This window comes from Anoplolepis gracilipes, chromosome 1 (genome assembly GCF_047496725.1).
Source record: "Anoplolepis gracilipes chromosome 1, ASM4749672v1, whole genome shotgun sequence".
NCBI lineage: Eukaryota > Metazoa > Arthropoda > Insecta > Hymenoptera > Formicidae > Anoplolepis > Anoplolepis gracilipes.
Genome location: NC_132970.1, coordinates 7,411,407 through 7,438,410, shown reverse-complemented (window position 1 = coordinate 7,438,410; position 27,004 = coordinate 7,411,407). Strand labels below are relative to the sequence as shown.

At 30.9% G+C, this 27,004-nt stretch overlaps 5 protein-coding genes across 12 annotated transcripts in view; 2 read left to right on the top strand and 3 right to left on the bottom strand.

The window, feature by feature from the left end:
- Positions 1-5,457, bottom strand: part of Csn7 (COP9 signalosome subunit 7) — a 92,427-nt gene extending 86,970 nt beyond the window's left edge. Inside the window, exons 1-5 of one of the 5 annotated variants that reach the window (XR_012047206.1) lie at positions 5,258-5,455; positions 4,192-4,847; positions 3,942-4,113; positions 3,101-3,181; positions 2,619-3,025 (exon numbers count right to left, since the gene is read on the bottom strand). Coding sequence is in view for 3 of the 5 variants with exons in the window: in XM_072897853.1 (XP_072753954.1) it covers positions 3,026-3,054; positions 3,942-4,113; positions 4,192-4,839 (849 nt within the window). In the remaining 2 variants the exon portion in view is untranslated. Of the gene's footprint in view, positions 1-2,618; positions 3,055-3,100; positions 3,182-3,941; positions 4,114-4,191; positions 4,848-5,257 lie in introns of those variants that run through there. The other 4 variants (XM_072897853.1, XM_072897860.1, XR_012047207.1 and 1 more) reach the window with 4 other exon arrangements.
- Positions 5,458-5,628: 171 nt separating this feature from the next.
- Positions 5,629-10,535, top strand: Pig-o (phosphatidylinositol glycan anchor biosynthesis class O). The gene is made up of 4 exons (XM_072897731.1): positions 5,629-8,496; positions 8,589-8,759; positions 8,838-9,055; positions 9,188-10,535. The coding sequence occupies exons 1-4, from the start codon at positions 5,898-5,900 to the stop codon at positions 9,380-9,382; spliced, it is 3,183 nt and encodes a 1,060-aa protein (XP_072753832.1). The 5' UTR covers positions 5,629-5,897; the 3' UTR covers positions 9,383-10,535.
- On the bottom strand, positions 10,274-14,019 carry LOC140668594 (uncharacterized). The gene is made up of 3 exons (XM_072897763.1): positions 13,908-14,019; positions 11,919-13,612; positions 10,274-10,507 (listed from the first exon to the last, which is right to left on the bottom strand). The coding sequence occupies exons 1-3, from the start codon at positions 14,017-14,019 to the stop codon at positions 10,409-10,411; spliced, it is 1,905 nt and encodes a 634-aa protein (XP_072753864.1). The 3' UTR covers positions 10,274-10,408.
- A 597-nt stretch (positions 14,020-14,616) lies between these two features.
- On the top strand, positions 14,617-17,963 carry LOC140669460 (uncharacterized). Its single transcript, XM_072899327.1, has 10 exons — positions 14,617-14,639; positions 14,931-15,296; positions 15,372-15,843; positions 15,919-16,167; positions 16,245-16,332; positions 16,424-16,814; positions 16,889-17,013; positions 17,176-17,423; positions 17,491-17,519; positions 17,641-17,963. The coding sequence occupies exons 1-10, from the start codon at positions 14,617-14,619 to the stop codon at positions 17,789-17,791; spliced, it is 2,142 nt and encodes a 713-aa protein (XP_072755428.1). The 3' UTR covers positions 17,792-17,963.
- Positions 17,964-18,378: 415 nt separating this feature from the next.
- On the bottom strand, positions 18,379-26,706 carry LOC140668604 (uncharacterized). 4 transcript variants are annotated; one of them, XM_072897783.1, is made up of 7 exons: positions 26,549-26,706; positions 25,574-25,916; positions 25,060-25,301; positions 24,741-24,935; positions 24,309-24,584; positions 23,479-24,232; positions 18,379-22,408 (listed from the first exon to the last, which is right to left on the bottom strand). In XM_072897783.1, exons 2-6 carry the CDS (start codon positions 25,722-25,724, stop codon positions 23,513-23,515), a joined length of 1,584 nt encoding a protein of 527 aa, XP_072753884.1. In that variant the 5' UTR covers positions 25,725-25,916; positions 26,549-26,706; the 3' UTR covers positions 18,379-22,408; positions 23,479-23,512. The 4 variants fall into 4 exon arrangements, with proteins under 4 accessions (XP_072753884.1, XP_072753875.1, XP_072753901.1 ...); XM_072897774.1 differs by having other exon boundaries at positions 18,379-24,232; XM_072897800.1 differs by having other exon boundaries at positions 18,379-24,220.
- Positions 26,707-27,004: the final 298 nt, after the last annotated feature.

Sequence of the window (27,004 nt, the reverse complement as noted above, 5' to 3'; positions counted from 1 at the left end):
AAATTATTTACATCTTTCAATATTCTTATATTTATTACAGTTTTGCATACTTTAACACATCATATGTATCAACATTTAATTATATAAAGAAATTCTGTACTATCTTTTTATGTATCGTCTTATATCTTGATATATTAAAATCATCTTCCACATCATTTACTGTCAAGTATGACAAATGCAAAATTTATATGTGTAAATATAATTCGGAAAAAAATTTTTCCATTTAAAGCAGTAATTTTCTGGTACGAAAGCTACAAGATATCCTAAATTAGATAAATTCGTAAGTTTTTTAAGAACATTAAGAAAATAATGTTCATATTATATATATATATATATAATTTTATTGTAAAATATATAAATATATAAACTTTAAGGTAAATTTAATTTAACGTTTTCTCTCCATCGCACTGTTTTTGACATTTAAATAAAATATATGCACATTTATATATATTTTAGAGTAGATATTATAATGTTAAATTTCTTCTTAGAAATATTTTCTGCAAACTATAGGAATTGCTCTCTGTAGGAATAACATACGCAAATTGCGTAATATCATAATAGTAGTGCATGTCTATTTTCAAGCTACGATTTTTAACGTTATTTAAAAATTATTTAGATGTATTATAAAACATATTTGAACATGTTTTGAAGTTTGTGTTAATTTTATATAGTATTATATATATATATAATTCAGGTATGTTATATTATAATCATTAACTATACATATATATCATAAACATATCGTTTGCACACAATATATATATATATATATATATATATATATATATATATATATATATTAGAGTTTATTGATATATATATATATATATATATATATATATATATATATATATATATATATATATATATATATATCAATAAACTCTTTCTCACTTTGTAATTATGAAAAAATTAATCTTTTAATATTGCATCCAATCGGATTTTACGATCAATCGAATATTCGATCATTTACAAATACATACATATACATATACATACATACACATACTATACATGTTATATATCATTTATTTATTTATGTTATCTCTTTACTGTTTTCTCGTAACTTTCTCATAGCAGATTATCAGTAATTTGTATGTGATCTTTGTAGATAGAAATATAATTACTAAGTGTATATGTATATTTGTAAAATTCATTACTATTTATTTGTTTGAAATATCTTAATCTTTTTTTGTATATGCGCCAATATTAATATGACTATAAAGATGTATTAAATTTTACTGCATTACAAAATATTAAAAAAATATTTTTTTTCTTTTCTTTCTTGTAAGCTTTAGATGAAAATAATAGGTTTTATTTTCTTTTTATTTTCTTAATATAATTCTTAGCACATGTCATGCTTAATCATATTAGTATAATTTCTTAGCATATATCATATATATCATATTTAATTGTTTACCATACGTATATGATTTCAATATATGTATATATATTGCAGTAGAGAGATATAATATTAAATTAGAAAAAAAGTATTGAATGCAATTTAGCACTCGTGTATTTATTGCACGTATCAAAAGAATTTTCCAACGTAAACACTTGTACACTTTAAAAGCAAATATAAAATAATTTTAGATTTATATAAAAAAAGATCGAAATTATATAAAAATCAATACAAAAACAATGCAACACAATGTACCTTGACGGGTATTCAAAATATATATATAAAATATGTGCATACACAAAAAATAAATTATAGGTAACTATACATATAATACACATGTAATATCATAAATACGAGTTTACTGTTTTAGCTCGTACCGAATCTATTGAATTATATTCTTTTGAGTTATGAAAAAATGCGTAAATGATGCAATGTATAAATTTCAAGAAATGTAATGCAAAAACATAATGTCAAAAACAATATATTATTATATCAACATACGTATAACACGCGACTTAAAGATATTTTAAATACATTATAAATTAAAATAGGAAAAAAAATAGTAGTAGAGCATAATGTATCTATTAGAATAAAAGTTATAAAATAAAATCGACGATATAACCATTGCATACTATTTTTCTTGCCACAAGCAAAGTTTACGAAGAAGAGATAAATGCCTTAATCATTATTTATTTTTCTTAACGCACACGAGAGAGAGAAAAAGAGAGAGAGAGAAAGAGTGAGAAAAAAATAGAATAGATAATAGTTTGTCACAAAGTTTCATCTAATCTAATTCTCGATTATTCCCAACTTATTTTTATAACTTGAATTCAAATTACAATTACATATTGGAACAAGAAAAATATAATCGAATTATAACTTCCTACTAAAGAAAAATCATTAAATATACTCATATTAATGAAGAAATATCAAAAACGTAAATGCGTATATAAAATTTTAAATATAAAAACAACCATATATATATATATATATATATATATATATATATATATATATATATACATAATTAACACAACATATAATTATATGTCGTCCTGGGAACAATGTAGGGATTTATACCTACAGTTGCAGAATTGTTAAAGCCTATAATATTAGTTTTTGCTAATAGATAAAAGAAACAAGGCAAACGTGAAGGAGACGAGATAAACGTGAAGGAAGGAGAGATATTAAGAGAGGATACAAAAAAAAGCCTTACTAAAATATATCATCCTTTTATTGGAATAGCAATTACAATCGAATAGCTCTTCAATTGACATTTTTTCTTTTTTTGCTAAACTACATCAATAGGATGTCATACCTTGGTAATTTTCTGAACATACGATTTCTTTCAAAAATGACCTCTCCGAGTAGTTATGCTTTGTCAATAAATTGTTTAGTGATTACAAATCCTTACAAAATGAGAATCTGTAAAGTCTGAACGCAAACAGTACGAACGATACTATCGTTGGAAGTAAGCATCAATCAACTCGTCAGAATGGGCATACCATTTTATGTGATAACTGGCAATGGGTAGGCACGTATGCATTGATAAATATGCAATGCATCTTGCATTATTTATCAAATTTTCATCTAGAGTCAAATCCTAATTAAATTCTTCACGCCCTACGAACATAAAACATGATGTCTTTGGTCTAAAAAAAATAAACAGATATATCACACAAGAATATTCAAGCTTACCTACAAAATTATCTTTGTTGCAAAGAAAAGATTCATAGTTTTCAAATGCTCGATGTAAAGACAATCGTCACATATATTTTGCTAGGTATATTTTGTATGTACGTATTAAAACTCTTTACTTAGTATAAATAAATAAATGATTAACTCCGTAAATAGATGATAAATTTTGTACTAATAATTACCAAAATCATTTATACAGCAAAGACTAACTATATTAGATATTTGAAATAATAGTACAAGTATGCTTGTATAAAATATGTATGTGTATGTATATTATTAGTTTCTCTAAACACACATGCAGCTATTAATCGATTTCGGTTTTTCTGAAAAATTCTATATGATGTGTGTGTCAATAAATCATTCTTACAAATATGTTTCAACAAGAAAAAATACTCTTGATTTTATTCGTTATTATAGCATGGTAATCCCCATAAATATTACATAAAATCGAATAGTCTTACATATTTGTATATCATTTGATATTATATTTAGAGCATGTTCTATAAAATATTATTTCCCTACTTTATTCTAAAAATCTCCTCTATAAATTCGATATTTTTTAGATACATAAAAGATTTTCAATTCGACATATATCATTCAGTGCGTGTAATTTTAACATTACCCTTTTCATTCTTCATTTAATATAATCTAAACTAAAAACTTAACACAAAAATGTTTGATAATTTTTCCATCACTTTCAATTCAATTATTTAGCCTCGATTTTTTACAACAAATTCGAAGCGTAAAATCCGATTCAATGAACGAAGAATAAACGAAGAAGATGCAAAGAATGCACATTGTGCAATAGAGGACTATTGAATTTATGTCTTCCAAAACTTACCACTGACTTTGATACATTTGACCTTCTGTAACTTCTTCTTTTCCGATAGCACCGGCATGGCTTCTCTACTCGAGTCGCTTCCTCCTGCACCAGAACTACCACCAGCGACATCAGCTTCTTGAATGCTACTAACTCCTACTTGAGAAGCAAGAGATTTCTTTATATTAGTAATCTAGAACAGAAAAAATTCATATATATTAAATTTCTTATAGTCTAGACAAATAATTAAAGAAAAAAAAATATAACTCACATCTCTCTGTATTCTTTCTTTGTGATATGTAGCTTTTTGTTTTTCAACATTAGCTCTAGATATTTGATCTTCGATACAAGATAAAACTGTATCGCATGCTTCACCCCAAGCAGCTAAGGTCTCAGCTACTATACCAGTATCACCTGGTCGAACGTCTCGTCCAAGACCAGCATAATCTACTTCTAACTGTGAGTTTTTTTGATCTAATTTCCCATGAATTATATCTGCATATATTGCTTCAATAATCAAATCCTCTAGATCTCTGACATTCTTTATATCTAACTCTTCCAATAGTACCGAATAAGGTATACATTTGTTTTTTGTAGCAAGAGTGACAATTGTAAGATGTTGGAGTTTCTTTTTTTGCGTAGGAGTTAACTCTAATACTTTCTCCTTATTTTCCAAATAATCTTTATAGGTACCGTATGCAAACAGATTCAAAGTATTCCAATATTGGACGTAAGGTCCATTCTCCAATTCTTTGATATTTGGCATATCCAATAATTCACCAAAAACATGAACACCAGGTGTTTCGACAGCTTGCCTTATGAGTTCTATGGCAGCGGCACCTTTTGCAGTTTTTGCGAGTAATACAAACTGCTCTAGAGGATTATTGGCTGATTTTTCAGTGCTGTTTCCACCGGTCATGCTGACTTCTATAAATAATAATATATTTTATTGAATAAAACACTCGTATATATAGCAATATGCTGTATATAGCACTTGATGTATATACAAGAATACATACATCAAGTACTTTAATATATAAATACATGCTTGGATATGTTAATAAATTCATAATATTAAAATATTAATGACCTTCATGTATATATATGAAAATAATAATAAAAAAATTGTAAACAAAACAAACATTATATCAAAAAAATCTGTTGTTCCTTTGGTAAATTCTTGTATAATTGCTTGATTTTAAGAAATTGTAAAATATATAAATTCCCATTTGTGCATCGCGTTACGTTTGCATCAACAATTAAATGCATGCAATGTTGTGAGAGGTATATAATAAAAAAATTAAACGTATTATAATAACGTAATGACACTAACTTACCTGTTCGTTGTTAGCAATATTTTAACGTGTCTTAAAACTGACCGCAACTTTTGGCACCGTCCAAGAGACACGGGTTTTGAATTACGAAAAGATACAAAAGGTGATAAGTGCGCACCAACAACCAACAACTCCGATAAATGCAAGAATACCTTCGCTGCACTTCACTCGGCGTCACAAATATTTTGAATCGTTTGTACAATTAATCAAGAATGAGAGTCGATTGGCTATCGTATAGAGATTTCTAGGGGTCGGCAATTTTCTTGTAATAAATAACAGCCAATTAGAATCTACGACAAATATAAAACACTATACCAGAGAGAAAAGTCTTCTCACTTCTCACTGTCATTAAGTTGGTAGAAAATATTTTGACACACAACATTGGCAACACTGTTTCCCGCATATGTGTTGTAAAAGTTGCCAGCGGTTTGAGGTTAATATCCGTTTACAATCCCAACACATGAGTTATCGATTAAGTGTCTTTGGCATTTAAACAAAATAATACGAGAACGATCGCGTATTCATCCTGCAAATGTAACAATGATGAAGAATAAACTGACGACGCGTCGTAGGTTAAGATTTCATCGAAGTTTCGTTGTGTCAGCAGTGAATAACATCCAGCAGCAATACTGATTCGACAAAAATGAGCAGGCTATGGAATTACTTAATATTTCAGGCATGGATGTCTTACTTGATGGCAGCTGGATTGTTAGTCTTTACAAGTGGCTTCCTCCTTAATCGCGTCTCGAGGCCGGAACAGGCCGAATGCACACAATGCACTGTCAATGACAAAGCCGGTGATTGCGACATGGCAAACATCTTCCAGGACATGGAACACGCCGCTAAAGTATGCCTGGAGCGCAGAGCGCGAGTCGTACTCTTGATCGTCGATGCCTTGAAGTACGAGTTCGCAGAGTGGTACGAGAACACTGCCACGATGTTCTCCTATCATCGTAACAAGTTGCCCGTAATTCATGAATTGCTGCAGAAACATCCGTCGCAATCACGCTTATACAAATTCATAGCCGATCCGCCTACCACAACCATGCAACGTCTCAAGGGTCTTACAACAGGTTCCTTGCCTACTTTTATAGAAATAGGCTCGAACTTTGCCTCGGAGTATATTCAAGAAGACAATCTCATTGACCAAAATGCTGCCGGAGGTATTGTTTTTATGGGAGATGATACGTGGACCAATTTATTCCCGAATAAATTTATGAGACAGTTCCCATCGCCGTCGTTCAATGTCTGGGATCTGGACAGTGTAGACAAAGATGTCCAATACCGTATTTTCTTTGAGATGAAAAAGAAAGACTGGTCATTACTGATAGCACATACACTCGGAGTTGATCATTGCGGACACAAGCATGGCTCGCAGCATCCAGAAATGACGAGAAAATTGAACGATACAAATACGCTCATAAAAGAAATTGTAGCATCTCTTGAAAAGGATATGATACTTTTTGTTGTTGGAGATCACGGTATGACCGAAACAGGCGATCATGGAGGTGACAGTTCGAATGAAGTTGAGGCTGCAATGTTTGTTTACTCGACGACTCCTTTGGTGAAAGGATTTACAATTAATAATGATAATAGTGTGAACCAAATTGATCTTGTTCCTACTCTGGCATCGATTCTTGGCACACCAATTCCTTTTTCTAATTTAGGTTCTATAATACTAGATTGTTTGCCAAATAAAGTAGGAGATACTGCTGGTCAGTTATCATATCTATTACAGTCTCTATGGAGAAATATTGCCCAAACAAAAAAATACATAGAGGTATATTCCGCAGATACATACTTATTCTCAAAGGAGCAGCTTCAGCATTTAGATTATGTGTATAATCTTCTCGCTGAACGAATTAAACATATTGATAGTTTTGAAAAGCTAGAAACTTTTGTTGGAGATACCAAAAGTTATTTTAAATTATTAAAAGACACATGTTCCGAAATATGGGTCCAATTTGATTCTGGTTTAATTTCCAAGGGTTTACTTTTGATGTTTTGTTCCTTGTTTTTCTTTTATCTCTTCATCACTGGTATCCCTGAAAATCGTATGTGTGATATATTTAAATCTTCATTTTTACAATGTGCCATTGTAGCAAATTTAATTACTGCAGCAATTACTACATGTCTGTTCTTGTTGAATGTTTTAGAAGAATTGAGGAATACAACTTTTTTTGCCACTGGCGCAATTTCTATTGGTTTACTAGTTATAGTAATTGCTCAAAACTGGGACGTCATATCAATGTGCTGGTATGATCATCGTAGAATTAAACTGATGACTTATGTAATAAGGATAATACTTCTTCTAACGGTATGTGGGCTTTTCTCCAACAGCTACATAGTTGAAGAAGATAAAGTCTTGTCCTTTCTATTTGTTACTCTTGTTTGTCTATTTATTTTTGATTTAAGAAAGAGTGATTCTGAGAATACTTTTGAAAAGAAAACAAGGTTTATGTCAAAGCCGTCAAAACCAAATTTCAGGACAATTGTATTAATTGTCGGTTTATTAGCGTGTATTTCAGTGAGATTATCACATTATTTCTGGCGCTGTAGAGAGGAGCATTTACAGCGTGAATGCTCTATACTTGCAACTGGTAAAGTTGGTTGGTCCACAACGCCGAATAACTGGGAGCGTGCTTTATTTGCTGTCTTACTTGCTTCAATCATTCTCGCATCGTATGTAGTAATAGTTAGATTGTGGTTGCAAAGTTGTGGAAATCTCACAGGTTTTGCTCCTAGCGTCATGGTGGGACAGTATTGTCCGGTTATTGTAAGCGTTTGTATGGGTTGCTATTGGATTCTTCAAAAGCTTCCGAAATTTGTCAAACCGAAACTTGCTCTGTCCTGGGAAATTAATACATTACCTAACGTAGTTTATTTCTTCTGCGTATTGGCGATTCTCATCCTCTATTATCGTCCACTTAGTATATATCTGTTGCCAAAGAAGAAAGAATCCATCGACGTCTACCGTGACGAAAACATAGTGCCTCGGTTATTTGAAAAGATAAAAGATTCGATTTCCCGCAAACGAATAGATGCCGATGAGCTTCCAATCATTTATGGTTTTGGAACTGCATATAGTGCTGCATTTATCTCATTAAGTGTATTTCTCACACTTCTGTATGCATTATTGTTGGGAGATACTCTATCGCCTGGTACATTTTTGATGTTTGTAACATGTACCTGTATATTGGGTTTATCCGCGATAGAGAGATACAAAAATGCTAATAATATTTGTAAGTATACACGATACAAATAAAATGTGCACATATTTATCTATATATATATTTAAATCTCTAACTTTTGTATATTACTGCATTCCACACAGCTGAACTGGTTGACGTATCTATGCCTGTGCTATTTTGCTGGTTTTTATTAGCTGAATATTTCTTTTATGGAACTGGTCATCAGGCAACATTTCCTACTATTCACTGGCATGCTGCCTTTGTAGGAACTGGTGGTCATTTTTATGGAAACTTAGTATCAGCAATTTTAATCGGTAGGTATATCAAGATAGAGTCTTTCTTAAAATCACTATTAACTATATAGTTCTAACACACAACAAAACAATTTGCAGGTATCAATACATTCGGATCGCATATTATATTGGGTGCGACATTACCACTATTAGTGGTTGTGCCCTTTACATTGCATCGAGTATTTCCGAAGTTTCTTAAAGCCAAATTTCTCGATGACATAAAAAGAGGTGAACTTCTACTGTTTGAACAAGACTCTGCCTTCCATGCTGCAATTTTCTCGGTTGCAGGAAAATATACGTTACTTCACGGAATTCGGGTATGTTGTGTATAAAATATATAAAATCAAACACATATTTGTTATCTTTTGTAAAGAGCACTTTTTGCACACAGACACAGACACACACACACACATGCATATATATAATTAAATATTGTATTTCTTTTCTAGACTTTCGGCAGTATGCTCGCGGCAACAATACACTGTCGGCATTTAATGGTTTGGAAAATATTTGCACCAAAATTAATATTCGAAGGATTAGGATTTCTGGTAACATTGGGTAGTGTACTAGCATCGTTCTACATGGTATTTCGCATTGATCAACAAATGGAATACCTCATCACCAAAATCACGAAAAGCAGATGATAGTGACTTACTCTTAAGGTTGTGTAGTACAATCAATAGCTAAGTACCAAAGTCTCATAAAATATTTCACTTTTGCGTTAAATCCGAAGATGGCGCGTTACTTATGAATATAATGATTCGAGATATTACGATATGAAGGACGAAACATGTGAGTCTATGCTTATAATACTGCCAATATTTCCACAATTTTATATGAAAATGTAACGCAAGAAAGAATAAATATTAAGACACACACAGACGCATATACATACATACGCTTATATATATATATATGCGTGTGTAATTAATTGTAATTATCAATAATATTCGTTTTATATATATATATATGAAACAAATATTATAGATAACATTTCGTTACTGAAGTACAGAAACTTGTCTCTCCACTTCTTCGATATTAACATTAGATATTAACGTCCATCTCTTATAGAATTTTATGTCACGTAACCAAATTGTGATGCTTCCTAACACACTAACACTACCCTGCGTGCAATGCATTGCTGATTGAAGACAAACAGAGCAACGCACTTGATGCAGGATTGCGTCTGTGTGCCGCGGTCTCTCTGTGCGACTGTTGGATACATTGCCGTCTGAATGCTGTTATTAAAAGAGAGAGAGAGAGAGAGAGAGAGAGAGAGAGAGAGAGAGAGAGAGAGAGAGAGAAAGAGAGAGTATAATTACATAAAGAATAGATTAAATACCATTAGAGGAGAGCATCCACCTTTTATATCCTTCGATACATTTACGTAAAGAAAAACTCGTGTATCGTATTTGGTAAAGAAATGAATTGTGCAGTATATGGAAATCCAGCATTTAAAATTCATTCTTGATTATCTCGATTCTTTATCGAAGATGATTTTATATGATTCTGTATAATATTACTATTTTTTTACCTTATTTTGCCACATATATTTTATTAAAGAAATAACGTACACGTTTATATGGATCTTCAAATAATAGCATTTTTCATTTGAAATCTAATCATGTAAATATACGATGAAAGAAGTACTCCTGCTGGCTAAGAGTGGGTTAATGCTGATTGTGATGGTGCCTATGATCTTGATATTCATTCTTGTGATACTGTGTCCAGTCAGTCCATTTGTTCAAATTTCCGTAAGCGTTAGGCTCCTGCGACAGATGAATAGATGTCCGCGATATTCATAATTCAGAGATATTGCACATATTAATTGTAATTAATACTTTGAAAGCCTGGAGCTTGAGAGTTAGGCAATTTAGGCATTTGAATCTGAAATCAAATAATGTTACCACTACATTTTATAGCTTTATTATTATTATTCTCTTGCTTAAGCACAAAGATCTCTTTGACAAAATATCAGGTAATAAAATATAATTATTAATTTTCATTTTCCTCATTTTAAATAGAATAGCTTGTAGATAGGCTTCCAAGGTATTATATATTATGATACAATGCATTATATATTATGATACAAAATTACATGTGTGTGTATATTGACTTTCATTCACTTTTATTGAATAATTAATATTTTGTTGTAATTTTTAATTTTACTTTTGTGGTTTTTTTTTTTGATAATTCTAAACACAATTAAATAAGTAGGTGTGTATACAGATGATAGATTTTAAAAAATTGTAAAACGTCAAAAATTACCTTCAAGACTCGAAAAATTCTTTTGGTATTACTGGTTGGAGAGAGATTTCTGTACGTTTTATAAATAAATTACACACACCATGATGTTTGTTACAGATTAAAAAGTTTAAAGTTTTGGCTTTATTTCTTAATAATCACCAAAATAATATTCCAAGATAATATTAATTATTATGTAATAATAACAATTAAAACATTTTAAGAAAAGAATGACATACACAAATTAGTAATTATTGTTTCATTAATATAGCAATATAAAATTATTGAATATAAACATTGTAAATATTATTTAAAGAAATATATAATTAACTTAGAAAATTGGCGAGTAAGAGCAAAACGCTGTAATTAGTGCGCAAATATTTATTCTATGTAACAAATTAATTTATTATAATAAACGTACGTTTCAGTCAACTTTATGACCCTCTTCAGCGCAAAAGTACTAATCAAATGAGAAAATGCAAAGGTTTCTAAACAATAATTCGGTCATAAAGTTGACCGGAACGTACGTTATTATAATAGATTAATTTGCTACATAGAATAAATATTTGCACACTAATTACAGCGTTTTGCTCTTACTCGTCAATTTTTTAAGTTAATTTTATATTTTTTAAAGAACTTATATATTATATATAAATATATAATTATTATTTTAATAATTATTATAATTATAATTATAACTATAATTATAATACTTGTGAAATATTTTTTCTTTATTTTAGAACTAATTTTAATTTTGAATATTATAAATTTCATAATAAGCGTATATATATTATATGTATCTAAATTTAGCAAGATTTTTGAAATTGATATGTTTTCATAATACATGAATCGTATCGGTCTTTCGATGTGTTTTTTAATTTATATTATTATTAATATTATAATTATAGATTTTCTAAAGCAAAATTATACACTTACCAACAACTTAATTCCTCCTCCTTGATGCCCCGGTGTAGAACCTCCCCCGGCTTGTACAGACTCCACCGAGCCCGCGGGTAGACTCTGGTATCCCTGATGCATTTGCATTTTTACGCCTCTTGTGTATTGCCTATGATCATGCTGAGTGTTGTCGTTTTCGTTTTCTAAATATGATTGCAAATCATCGTCCACTTGTCGTTTTACAGCAGAATTCTCCGGATAAGATACCCAGAAAGATGTTGGCTCTTTGGACAGAGCTCTACTTATTATAGGATTCTCTTTGGGAAGACTTGCTGGATAGGAAGCTGTAGTTACAGACTCAATGCTGGATATTTTCTTCAGAATGGCATTCAAGAGAGTGTTGTTAATTGGTGAAGGGCTGTCAGTTAATGGAACCCTTGGCAATTCTTCCGAACTCTCCAGAGTACCAGTATTAGTCCCCTTTGCGATTACGGTGATGTTTTTTTGCAAATCCGTCAACATATCGAATACTTGACTGAGTACAGCCATTCTTTGTTGAAAAGGAAGCGTTGGATCTACTGTTGGTTTTGCAAAAGGAAACATACTGGAAAAGGGTTTAAAAGGTTTTTTCGACGTAGCAGCGGTGGTTGCTGCGGTTTTCTCGTATGTAATCAGATCATTCAAAGTCGCTATCATGTCGCTTTTTAGATTACCAAGCTCCGATAGTATAATATCAACGATCTCATCTTTAGCAGCTGCGATGGACGATGCATCGTCCAAGGATCTTGCACTCTTATCCGGTAAAATATCATCAGATTGTACAGATCTCAAAAAATCGCTTTTTGCACTTGAACTATCATCTGCTTCTTGCGCGGTCGCATTTAACTTTATGCTGTCAAATAGCTTGTCCAGAAAGTCCGACACCTTTTCGGTGTATTCAGTTGGGCTCGGAATTATGGACGACGGTAACCAGAAGCTAGCCGGTACTATAGTGCTCTTCGGCGTTTCAGTTGTTGTTGCTGGAGTACTAGTGGCAAGATTTTTGAAGAGCGTATCTAGAAATGCAGACTTCTTCGAGGTAAACGTGCTCGGATCTACCACCGATCCGAAAGAATCACTTGGCTCGAAAGGTCCACCTGGTCCGAAAGGTCCGAATATTCCCGGCAAATATTCCTTTGGCGTATCACTAGTGGCTGATTTTGTTGCCGATGTATTTTCTACTATCTGTGAATCTTTTGGATAAGACAATGAACTCGGAATAGAATTGACATCGCTTGCGGAAGGTACTTCTATACTTCTTCTTTTGCGAGAGAAGGGTGCGTTGCTCAAATAATCGGACATTATCTCTGGTGATGAGAAAGGTGTGGCGGGTCCGAATTTCGGACCTATCGGACCAAACTTTGAGGCAAATGGACCAAATATACCGCGTTTATATATACCGTCGGTCGTTTTTCCTTTACCATCTTGTATTATATCTCGTTTATTAGATAATGCATTTGCGCTATCAACGGTATCTATAGGGAATCCACTTGCGCCATACGGTATAATCGGCTTGACATCTGCTATATTATATGCAACTGGTCCTAAACCACCGAACAAGTTGCTTAGCATATCCGTCTTTTTAGATATAAACGTTTTTGGGTCAACAAACTTCGGAAACAATGGAGATTTCGGCACGTATGGCACGGATATCGTGTCCATTCCTGTCGGAGGTCCAAGGGCTCGCGAATAAACTATAAAATAGTAATTGATGTACTATCTAATTTTATTTAATTTGTTTATATAAAAGAAGATATAATTTTATATATATATGTATAAATTTTTCACCTAGAATTGAGTAAAGATTAAAGATACTTATTTCTATTTAATTATTTGACATTTAGAAGATTTGAATTTGAATTATCTGAAAGATTTTAAAAATTTAAAAGATCTTAAAAATAAGAAATTTAATTTTCAAAATGAATACTTGTATTTATTTTTCATTTTTTTAATGAATACTAAAGACAAAATAAAAAAATATGATATTACCAGGTTTGGATGCAAAACTTGTCCATGACCCTCCGGGTGGAAGTGTCAGAACTAAACTGGCGGAGAATGCCAGCAAGTAAATAGAAAGTAAAAGTGTTCCCTGTCGGAGCATCTTGCACTAAGTAATATGGTCTACACTGCGAACGTGCTTTTATAATAATCATTGATCAATAATCCTTGCAAAGTCTTCGGGATTACTCGCATGAAGAATACTGCGGCTCGAGCTCTGTATGACGGAGTCTCATTAAAATAATCCACTCACCTCATACAGAACTTACAGTTGTGTCTTTTAGTTAGCCGATGCAATTCCTTCTTAGAGAAATGCAATTTCCTTCTTAAAGATGTATAAGTATGTCTATTTTAAATAATGAAAGATAATCATGTTTAAAAAAAAAACAATCAAATAGGAAATAGTGAAGAATTCTAGATGCATTTTTTTATATACATGCATATTTTGTATTTTCAAATTATTTTTTAGTCACTCATTTTTTCTTGTTCACTACGTATATTCACGTATTTTGTTTGTAATCGTTTTACAAATGAGTCATGTATATTTCATTTGTCAGTTGTTTCCAATAATAGAAACGCAAGCTGCTTCAATTATTTCACCTTATTTTGACTCGAATTGGAGTTTTGATAAAATATCCAGGGTTGTTGTAAAATTTGTTCATTCTCTTTTTAATTTAAACCCGACGTTATTATGAGCATGATGAATAACATTGAACAACGTGAGTAACATAATTTTTTAATTAATCTTTACATAGATTTAAAATAAATAATGGTTGCATATAGATTGTGGCTGTCAATGTTACTTATTAAAATTAATTACATCTATTTATGATTATTTAAATCCACACAGTGTGTTACAGATTAATACAAAATGATTAATTTAAATGAATTTACGCATATAAAATTAATAAAACAACTTTTTTTAAATTAATTAAAATAATATTAATTAATAAAATAAAACAATAACAAAGTTACTTATAAAATACAGGATTAAATTTTAAATTAATGTAATAGAGAATTTAACGTAAGAGAGAAATTAATAATATTTTTAAAAATTGCAGAGAACACGAATGGTACTGATACAGTTGGATCAGTAGCAATAGATATTTCATCATTGTATACAACTTTAAAACATGATTACGAAGGAAGTAACATCGCGAATATAATAACGCAATTACTACACATATATCAGCCAAAAGATGGTATTACTGCATACGAATGTGTGTTGAAGAAAGTCCAAGATTTACTAAAAGACTGTAATTCAAGAAAAAAGCAGTTATTACTTTCAATAATACCTGTTCCGGAGAATGTGCCAGATCACATGATCAAAGAAGTATTTCATAAAATTACAGGTTTTATCAAACTTAATCTACAAGAAAAGTAAGCCTTTCCTTGCTCTTCTGTATTCTTATATATTATCATACAGTTTCACATCTCACATTATCTTATCAACAGCAATATGTTTCAAAATATGTTTAACATAAAAAATGTTGACGGAATAATGGACAATAATATTTCATTATCAAAACAAAGCTTTTTATATAATAAAAATGCATCAAACTTTAAGTCATCACTTTCCGAAGCATTCTCTTTCCGAGGTTTCCCCGAGAATGAAATTTCTACGATACACAATCATGTAAAAAACGTAAACCATTTGTACAAAATCATAGAATACGATTTTCCTCGTTCAGAAATTTTAACTGATGTCAGTCCAAATTCTGCATCATATATTAATCGACAGGCTGATTCGTTGAGATATCAATTAAGTAATAATCCAAAGAATTGGTTAGACAGAAATAATAGAGAGAGATATCAGATGTCCTTTTGTCAACAATATCTGCTTAATAATAAGAAATACATACCTACTAAAATTAGTACTACTAATGAATCAAATCTTTGGTATTCATCATCCCAGACGATATATCAGGTTTGTAATAAAAAAATGAATAAAGAAATAAATAAAATAAATAATATAAATTATAACGATTTTTAATAATTATAGGATACATGTTCTATAAACACATATAAAGATAGCGAGATAGTAGCAGATTTGTGGCAAGATAAAATTCCACGACAATTTAATAATGTTAAATATGAACATAAAAAAAGTAAAGATAATAAATTTGAGAAAGATAAAAAATTTAGCGTTCCGCAAATGATAATCGATATTGATCAAAATGCAACAATTAAACAGACAATAAAAGATAATATGGATGTGTGCTGGACCAAAGACCAGAATATTATTGTAGAGGTAAAAATAAAATTTAGATTCTTAGCTTACATCAGCTTTTTACAAAAATTAATATTTAAATTCATTAAATTTTACAGGCGGACGATTTATTGCCAACAGTTCGCGATAAACTTAAAACAAGTTTAAAGAATTTTTCAAAACGAGCACAAGAAGGAATTTTTATTAGTAATATTATTACTTCATTTATTTATATCACATATATTAATCATAGATAAGGTATAAAATTATAGAAAAGTAATTTTTCGTGTATGTACAGAATTGTCAGCTTTTCCACGTACCAGATCACATCCACAGTCGAGCTGCTTAAATTTGATATGCTTTACTTCGAAGGACCAGAAACCTGGAATTCCACGCAAAGTTTCAAAGCAAAATTTTACGTCCAGTGTTTCAAATGATAACAGCAATAGCTGCTTATTTTTAAATCAGCAAAATACAAATATTAATTTAAAAAAGAATCAAAAAGAATCGGACGAAAAAACGAAACAAAAAGCGTTTACTTTTGTTAGTGGATTGCAAACCAAATGCAATATTCAAAAATTGAGTAAAGCAACTAAACCGCAATTACAGCAAAATAATTTAGACATTATGGAAAAGAAAGTAATTACGCTTGAATGCAAAGAAAATAATCCAGAAGAATCAATGCACGGGTAAATGTGTAATTATTATATTGTATTTAACGGTTTAATCATGTTTTAATACTAATAATAAAACGATTTTTAAGATGTAAAATAACGAGACCAAAGGATGTAAATCCAGAGAACAATTTTCAAGCTCATTCAATGTCTCAACTAGCTGCGTACAAAAAACATTATTACGACACGTTATTGAGTGTTCAGAGAGCTAAAGGTTCATTAAAATCATATTTTAATATCACATTATACATATATTTTGTTAAGCAAGCCTTCAGATATGACTCACTGATACCTCGAGTATAAAATATAATAAATCATAATTGGTGAGGTATGTGATAACGTTAAATATGCGCTAATTATTTCGATTTTCTCACAGTCGCAGTCACGAATACTTTAGCATCTTCCTCGGATCATTTAACGGGTTATGATGATCCGTATTATTCGAATTACATAGATCAGCAGCAACACCTGTTTCATCAACAGCGTCATTTCATGACGAGACCGCAATTTTTAACATATCCGGCCGAGTTGTCCGGATTATCAAACGTGCATGCTAATCAATACAGTTGGGCGAAATCAGTCTATAAATATTTATTACTAAAGCAATTGAGACTTCAACAGCAGGTAAGAAGATGTAAAGACATAAGTAAGATTATTTCAGAACACGTTTACTCACCGTATATGGTTACAGACTTCGCCCCTGTATGCCCGAAATCAAGAGTAAGTCATATTTATATATGCTCAATAATTAAAAAAATATTTGAAATATAATTCCTTTTTTATGCTTGTTATTGAAATTGTATTTATGTAATGGTGATATTTTGTTTCTTCATTCTTCAAGCGGTTGGATTCATCGCTACATCGGACCTGTGTATCCCTATTCCTTTACGTCGAACGAAAGTGTTCAAACGAAACACTTCGTACGTCGTAAGAGTTTGGAAGACATAGTCGGAAAATTGAAAGAGATTGAACGTAACAACGTCAATAATTGATTTTTTTTCCTGCATTGAAGTGAGAAACTCCGTTGAGAGCGGCACTTATAAAATTGCACGCACAAATCGTACAATTTTATAATTTCTGTTCATTCCTATGCATCTCTAGATATCAAGATAAAGAACTAGTTCATACAATAGTATCAATAAGAATGTTAAAAAACTCACATAACCGTAGGTTGATAAAATATTAAGATAAATATAAGTACATATATAAGCTCGACATGAATTTACCGCTCTCGTAAATGTTCATATTTTACCTCATATTTGCTTTGCTTCTGTATTGAAAATAATTATTGTGTTATTATGTATTGATTATAAAACGATTATCGTATATGATTTATATGTACACATCTCTCGTTGAATATCTTGATTCCTTATAAGACATGAATCTCTTATAAGGTTCAATCGCACAACGATTTTGATAATTTTATTTATATTTTAGACGATTGCGAGACATAATGATTTTTCAATGGTACACAGAATATAATGTTATATTTTTAGTTGTCGCCAATCGAACCGTATTTAACATACTTAATGAATGTACATTATATTCTGTTTGAGTAACATTAACACAAGGTTCACTCTAATGACTAGATGATTTGTGATATATTCTTAAATAACATACACAGTCACACGCACAACTCCGCACAATCAATAGTGTATATAATACTCGTCTTCGAGTTACTCCTAGATGTATAAAATGACGTTTAAAAGAATACGTGACAATATGCTAACTTAAATGTTATGTGACTCATCGATCATTTATTGTCCAGATCATTCGCTATTAGCGCGACAAAATCACCAAGATGCTTCGCATGATATGCGTCATTCTTGGTAATCTGTCAAGCCGTATTCATCCGTATTCATTCTCAGATCTCTGTTCAAGACATTCAATTCACGATTCGCCTAATAATTCTACAATTAATGTGTCGCTACAATTTGATGTTCATTCTAAATATTGACAGAATCACATTATGCACTCACATGTAAACTAAATATATAAATACAATGACGTTATTAGAGAGTATTCGTACGAATATATATATAAATGTTTTAGAACACATTTGAAATATCCAAATAAGGTGAACGTTCTTACTTGAAACATATAACGTATTATACTTATTATTTGGTGAGAAATTAGGCCAATTAAATTATCCTGCTAAGAGAATTAATACCAAAATTGTTAGAAATTTATTCTGTTAAATTAAATTCCTAATACTTGAAATCGTGAAGAAATACATTTTTCAAATAATTAAGATATCTATTTTATACAATAATTTTCTGTCGATTCCTTTTAGCTCGCCTGATTTTTGAAAAATATTAGGACATGTACAGACTTGGATTGTCATACTATCACTATAGGTCATTGTCGATCGAGCCTATTATATAAAAAGAATCTGCGCTTATATTAATCATAATTAAAATTTATTGCCTAAATGATAATTTATTCAAATGATAATTTATTCTAATTTATTCTTACAAAAACAGTGCTTCATGTATCACAAATTTGCTACTATTTATTGATTTCCTTCATTGAAGCAAATAATTGTCGCAAATATTGAAGTCAACTGACAGATCTTTATTATAGCAATAACGATGACTTTAATCCAGATACTATTTGACAATAAATTATGTTTTCTTTATCACTTTGAAGAATTTGAAAATTAACATTTAAAGTATTTTATAAATAACGATAGAAAACGTAAAATAAAATGACTCCATGATTGAAAGATTATAAGAAATCGTAAATTTCTTTAGTACGTTGTAATTAAGTTGTTAGATTTATTAAATATTAATTAAAAATAGCATTGTGTCAAAAAACATGAAAATCGTATAAAATATATACTTATTCTTATTGAGTATGTGTATGTTACAAAGTAGCACTTACATGAAAATATACATTTATATTAAAATTATTTCGAATTAAATAATTGTGCATGTTTGTGCCATAATTTAATACATCACTAACTCACTTGGAATTATCTGGAATGTATTAATTAACATATAATTGATAAATTAAAATGTTGCATAATGCAAAAGTGACGAGAATAAATAATGAAAGGGATTTCTCTGATGCATAAAAAAATGTTTATGCTGATCTTGCAGAGATATTGCATTGTTATGTGTGCCAAATTCAAATTCGAATATGACAAATCCTAAAATTACAAAGTCTTGGACATAAAGTCATTGAGAGAAAGAATGTATCGATTTTATACTACAATCAAAGAGCGTTATATTTCTTCTGGCAGTGGCTGTACATTTTTTTAACTCAAAGGTAATTGCCTTATAATGTCAAGTGACATTTTAATTTATTCAATTAGTTATTCTAAAGTGACATTATTAAGTTTGAGATATATTCACACTTTCAAACGTATCCCAGCTTATCGATGGGTCACAGAAAAATTACACGTTATTTCTTATTGTGCCCAAAAAAACACGATTATGACACTCTCGATATTTGTCACAACGAAGCTGCTGTATTACATGCTATTTTTCTTTATAAACCTATATGAACACGCATTTCTCTTACACTATTAATTGATTTAAGGTCGACGCATCAAAATTTAATAAATGTGTGATCCATGTGCCTGTTTGCTACGTTTTGTGTTTATATTCGTAGTATCGTATCAAAAGACAAAATAGCTGTTTTAGTAGTGACCCTAATGAAGATTAACTAATATGTTTGTGTTTATTCAATCGTATAATGGATTGTGATAGATCGAATAAAAGAAAAACGAGGTATCAGAGAGAAATTCACTTTAAGAATATTACATATTAAAAGAGATTTAATAGTACAAGCAATCAAGAAATAAGCGTTCAATAGTTCTTCTATGATGAATTGTACTTCTAATACGATATGTATGTACTAAAAAATACCTTGCTCTTTAAATTGATGGATTATTATTAAGAAGATATAATTGTACAAAAAAATGACTAGAATTATTAAGCGAAAAATCAACACAATGCATAATACTGCTCGTCTAACTTTAAAGCTATGTAAAATGCTTAGAAATAGTGCGTATATTTCTGTATAGGAACAGGGACGGTCCTTTCTTTTTTAAAACTTGACTAAATATAGCAAAATTACTATGTTTTTTTGCATTATGTAAAAACAGATAAATATTACGATTATGTATTTTAGATATATCCAATTTTAAAATTTAATTAAGAATGTAATTAATCATCTGTCAATATTGTAAATTAATATAATTATTATTTGAAAATATATAAAATCATTTGCTTCAGATAAAAATCAATTAAGCATAATAATTTTTAAGTCCGTCCTTGTGCAAGAATGATACTGATGTAATATAATGAACACACTTTTAGAGTTTACAAGCCAATTGGAATAACGAATAATCGTTCCACGCATACTGTTTCGTTCATAGGGAGAAATAAAATGCCAAACTGATCTTCCAGTGCAAATAATATTGATCAATTCTATATGTTATCATGTATTATTTAAAAATTTTTAGAACGTAAAAACCTATTATTATTTGTAAAATCTTTTTTTCTAATATGTTATAAGAATTTAAAATTCTATAAGGTCATTATTGTGGTGCGTGTATGTATGTATGTATGTATGTATGTATGTATGTATGTATGTATGTATGTACGTATGTATGTATGTATGTACGTATGTATGTATGTATGTACGTATGTATGTATGTATGTATATATATCGTATTAAAAGTAAATTATTATGATTTTAAATGTTACATTCCTGATTATTAAACTATTCACTCATAACTCTATATCAATTCAATATAACGAATCAAATTTAATAGAAAATAAAAAATTATTTTAATTTCATGTATGATTGCTTTCTTTGTTAGTAGCTGCATGTGTTTTTTTTTTATTTTTTTAATTTTTCATAATTTTATCAACTAATTTTTTTTACATTTTCTGCATGAACCTTACTTATAATAGCAGATCTTATGTATTTTTATATCAATATTTAATTATATAAGTAATTTGACTTTTTTAAACAGTATTAAGTAATTAAAAAGAGTTAAAAGGAAATCTTATGTATTTATAATTATTTAAAAATTTGTAATTAAACATAAAAATTTAAAAGTAGACAAATTACAATTGCTAATTGCAATTAGAACTTGAATTTTTATATGCAAGATTGATAGTAAGATCAGTTTAGCTGTGCATTTTACTAATATGTATGTATAATTTTTTTAAAATTCAGTATATACATTTTCGTTTTTCAATGCAACATACGATTTCTGCCCACAAGTATTAAACGTTTTTTCAAGTATGCATGGAACTTAAAACATGTTGGCATCAAAATATGATAAAATTATTATTATTCCAAATATGTATATATATATATATATATATATATATATATATATATATATATATCGGTGTTACGTGCTATATAGTGGTCTTATACTTAAAATTCTGTTAAAACTTACTTAAATTTATTATTTGGTACATGATTGGAATGAAGTGGCATTATTTGTTTATCAAAGTTGGGCAGTCTGGCTTTGTGTCATGCAAAACGTCAAGACTCGAACAACTAAAGAAAATTTATCCTCTTGGCAGCAAAATGTACAAGGCAGCAATGACTTTATACAGGATTTTGGACACGATAATCTTGTCCTGTAAAATTCGATAACAACAAACTTGATAAACCCTACAGTAAGTACGGGCTATGATTTTTTTCACCTGTTGCATGTATGAAGTGTAACAATCATATACATATATAATTATATATATGTATGTATATCTTACGTTTACATTTTTTAAATCACATCCGGTTTTATGCACAGTTGAAAACACAGATGGAACATGTTAAACCAAGATACTGTGTTCTTCAGTCTCACTGTGCATTATTTATATAGAGAACACAAAATGTGTTGAAGTCAGGCAAGTTTATATGCAAACAAGAAATAGGTATAAGATTTCAATTATGGATAATTAAATGCAGATTACAAAACTTCTGATGTTAATAATTTTCACATATGATATCAAGATCATTACTTTGAACGTTATGAAGGTTTTAATCAACGCTCGTTGTTTCTTATAAAGTTATTAATAAAAAAAGGTTTTAAAAATAAGATGTAATTCGTCTTTGGGAATAGTCAAGTAGCATTTAATAATGTATAATGTATAATGATCTCACAGGAATTGCGTTGACGAAGGAAGGGCTTCGCCCCTTTCTTTGCAACCCCTTCCCATATTTTCTGTGACACATATAGTTTCACATTTTCTAATTTTCCATGCAAAGTGAGAGCACCACCTCCATAGCATCTGATTTCACTTTATAATACATACAAATTTTTATATAGACATGTATATAATGTCAAAAAACAAAAACTTACTTTCAGCAAACAATACGAAAACATATAGTCTATATACAGTGTCACAGAATTACATACTATTCATTATATATTTTTTTTTATTAACGCCGATTTAAACCTTCACAGTAATACTTAGAGAATGATGATCTTGATAATATATATGAAAATATGATTTAATATGATTTAAATCCGGAGTAGCTTTTTATATCTGCATAATTACCTAAATATGTAACAAGTAACACTTCAAGTATGGTTGCGGTCTATTAATAAAAGAAAATATTCAACATAAAATATGTCATACTTGCTTTATAAAAAATTTTGTCACAAATTGTTCACAGAAACTGCTTGGTTGAACAAGTTATTTTTTACCTAAAATGTGTGTGCTTCGTATTTGACAAGACGATCAGGCAAAGCTATAAGGATCGATAGTTTTGCTAGAGCAAGGTTGAACATCATCTGGTGGTGGGCGCCACTGTCCGGACCACATGGCGTTACGAATAATCACATTCGCGTCAGTAGCTTCTTCTCTGCCGCTGTTAGATGTACATTCCGCCTCCCAATTTCGGAGGCCGTTTCGAGTCACTTGATTGATCGAGCTAGTTTCGTTCATGTCAACACAACAATTCTGTGCGTCATTGTTCACTGGCGTTTGCTTAGTTTTACTTCTAATTTGCGTAGTGCTACTATTTCTACGTTCGGCGTCGGACCACGAGCGAGATTGTTCCACTGTAGATTGTAGAGGTAACTTTCGCGGCACTCGTCTAGTCTTAGCCTCCTCCGTGGTAACGCGACTAGCGTCGATCTTACTGCTACCTGGTGCGTTTCCATCACCGGTCGAACTGCTATCACCTTCTTTCCTTCGTCTTCTCCGTCTCCTTTCACTTTCGGAATCCTCTCGTTGAGTATCCTCCCTATCTTCATTATTCGTATGTTTTTCTAAAATATGTTGCTTGGCTGAAGCCCAATGGTCCTTTTTATTGGCGCCTTGTTTAAGTCTTTCATGATTACCGCGATGGCCGCCATTACTCGTGTTCGTGTCACTGTCCGTGTTGCGTTTCTTCGATTGTTGATTTTTCACGGTCCACGAGGCGGGTCTCTTAGGACTACGTTCCTTCAAAGTGACCTGCATTTTAGGCTACGTTTATACTGTGATTGATAAACGATATTTACGCCATAAAATAGACAGATTATACATTTACCCCGGAGGAGGAAGAATTATCAACAGGTTTGTAGAGTTGTGTAGGTGTATGACTACGGGAATCTTGACCCTTACAACTTGATCCATTCCGACAATGTATCCACGAAAGTAAAAATGCTAAGAGGGCACATGAAAGTCCCACCACCGCTGCGGCAGTCAGTTGGGAACGTGTGCGTCTTGGTACCCAACCTCCGCTGTGATATTCCCATACTGTACATGCTAGTAATGCGCTACTCGCGGCATATGATAAACCTATGCCAGTGAATACTATAGCATTCTATAAGAAATAATAGGTTCTATTATATTTGGGTAACAGTATCCCTCTCAATACTTTTTGCAATTGTTAATATTTAAATTTAAATATAATTATAAACATAAACATAAATACTTATATTTTTGAATTGTACATTTATTGTAATTAAATACTGCTTACCAGCTTAGCCCAATTTAAAGGAAGGATGTAAATGACGTGTGAAATGTCAAGGAAGAGAAGGGCTGCAGTGACCAAGAAACAGAAAACAGCTACAAAGATCATGAATCGTAAGCGATCTGCTAAAGGCAGCATAAAAAGGCTGACCTTGGCAGTACCAGAACTGCATAATGTTGCCAAACAAGCTGCAGAAGATATCTATAAAATATCATTAATTTTTGTGCAAAACAATTTTACTTTAATTTTAGTTTAATTATAATACTTTTCCAGTTTATCATTTTATATAGTATATATATATATATATATATAATTTTATACTTACAAGTAATAAGAGTCTAACAACACCCGTAGCTGTTTTAAGATGTCCTTGTATGTCACAATAAATAACCACATGACTTGCACGAGACCAACCCAGATTGGATGAAGAGCCAGGTCTGTGATCACTATTACCATAGTGATCATGATAGTTAGCATGTGAATCCCAAGAGTGAACTGTTGAATGGACTCCTGGCGAATCCAGCTCCGATGATTGGGAGCTGATTCGCCCCCCTGTCCTACTGCCTGCTATTGATACAATATCGAAACTATTGTATAGAGTCATATATGCAATTATATAAGTGCGATTATAAGTACGTGATTTTAAATAAAATAAATAATACACAGTTACAGTCTTAACAACTACATGTTATTTTAATGTGTCAGAGAGCGATTATAGAGCAATTATTGAATCAGCATTGATTTCAAGAAACTTGACAATATTATTCAATATTACATGTATAAATTTTCAAATAATGTACAAGCATTAATTAAAATTAAAATTAATTGGTTGTATATACCAATCTCGAAGTCCTGAATGTCCTCGGGTTTAGAATATATAGCAGGTGGCGGTTCTAAGTCGCGTATTTCTTCTAGTAGAAGCACTTCTATTTCCTCGGCTGCGTATAAATCGGAGACCGAGCGAATAGGATAATGCCGAGTCTCGCTCATTACTCAAGTGCGCTCGCTCATTTACTCCTTCCTGCCTGCTGTCGTACTTTTCTACTTGACCTGTCAGCGACCAGCATGCATTATCTAATCGATTCAAAGACAGGTCCATCTGTCTACCAGCCATTGCCTATTCATTTTGTGTGCCATTTCTACCTTTGCAGGCAACAATACTCCTCCGCCTTCAGGCCACACCTGTACAGAAAAAAAACAAATTTATATATTATATAAGTAACACTGAATAAATAAATTAAAATTTATATAATAAACACAATGAGAAAAAGGAAAATTTTATAGCTATAATCTTTAAATATTTTATACAAATCTTTCTGTACTTCATTAATTAAATTTTTCTATACTAAAATGTAACTTTACATAAGTTAATAGAAATGTTGTTTAAATCTCTTATTGTCAAAAAATATATTTTTATTATTAAACTCGACAAATTGAGATGAGTACGTATACTTATACGTATAATCTTGTAAATAAATGTATTATATATTGATAAACATATGATATTTATTTAACACAACAAGACTGTCTCATGTCACGTCGATGCGTTTGACATACGCGAAATTAAAACACAAGCGAGCAATGGTAGGTTGTTTGATCGCAAAAATAAAATTTTAATTTAACGTGTATAACTGGATTGTTGATTAACGTAAAAAATATTTCAAGTTTTTAATGACAAATTGTGTTTTTTCGTCATTGAATTGTTCTGTCGCTCCAGATCCACATGTGGTTGTCAAATCCTGGCGATATCTTAAATGAATATCACCACGTCGAGAAAATCGCGTGCCGTCTCCGAAAGATTCGCCAATACCTACCTCGAATTTACGCTCGTGGATCGCGACGTGTAGATCACATTTTTCTGAGATTTTTCACGGTGAGCTCATTGACCGTCCAATGGATAGCCGCCATTGCCTTTTTGCTGTTTTTGCCCATGATCTGCGTCCATCACAACGATCTAGAAACAACAGATGGGGCAACTCGTCTCTCTCTTTATTCATTGGCTGAACGGCAAAAAATGGTCATGGGGGGACTGCGTTTGGAACGGAAGAATCATTGAAAAGATCGTCTTCATTTAGAATCATTTTCTTATCGATAATTTCTCAACATAATTTCGCGTAATTTTTCACACGGAATGTGAAATTGCAATGTGTAATTTATTACGTAATACGTAATAAAAGGATACGATGCAAATTTGAATGCGTGGAAAACGCGCGACGAGTTTCGCGTGCGTCCGCAATTGTCGCTGTCGCGAATCAATGCGAAAGCGGCAC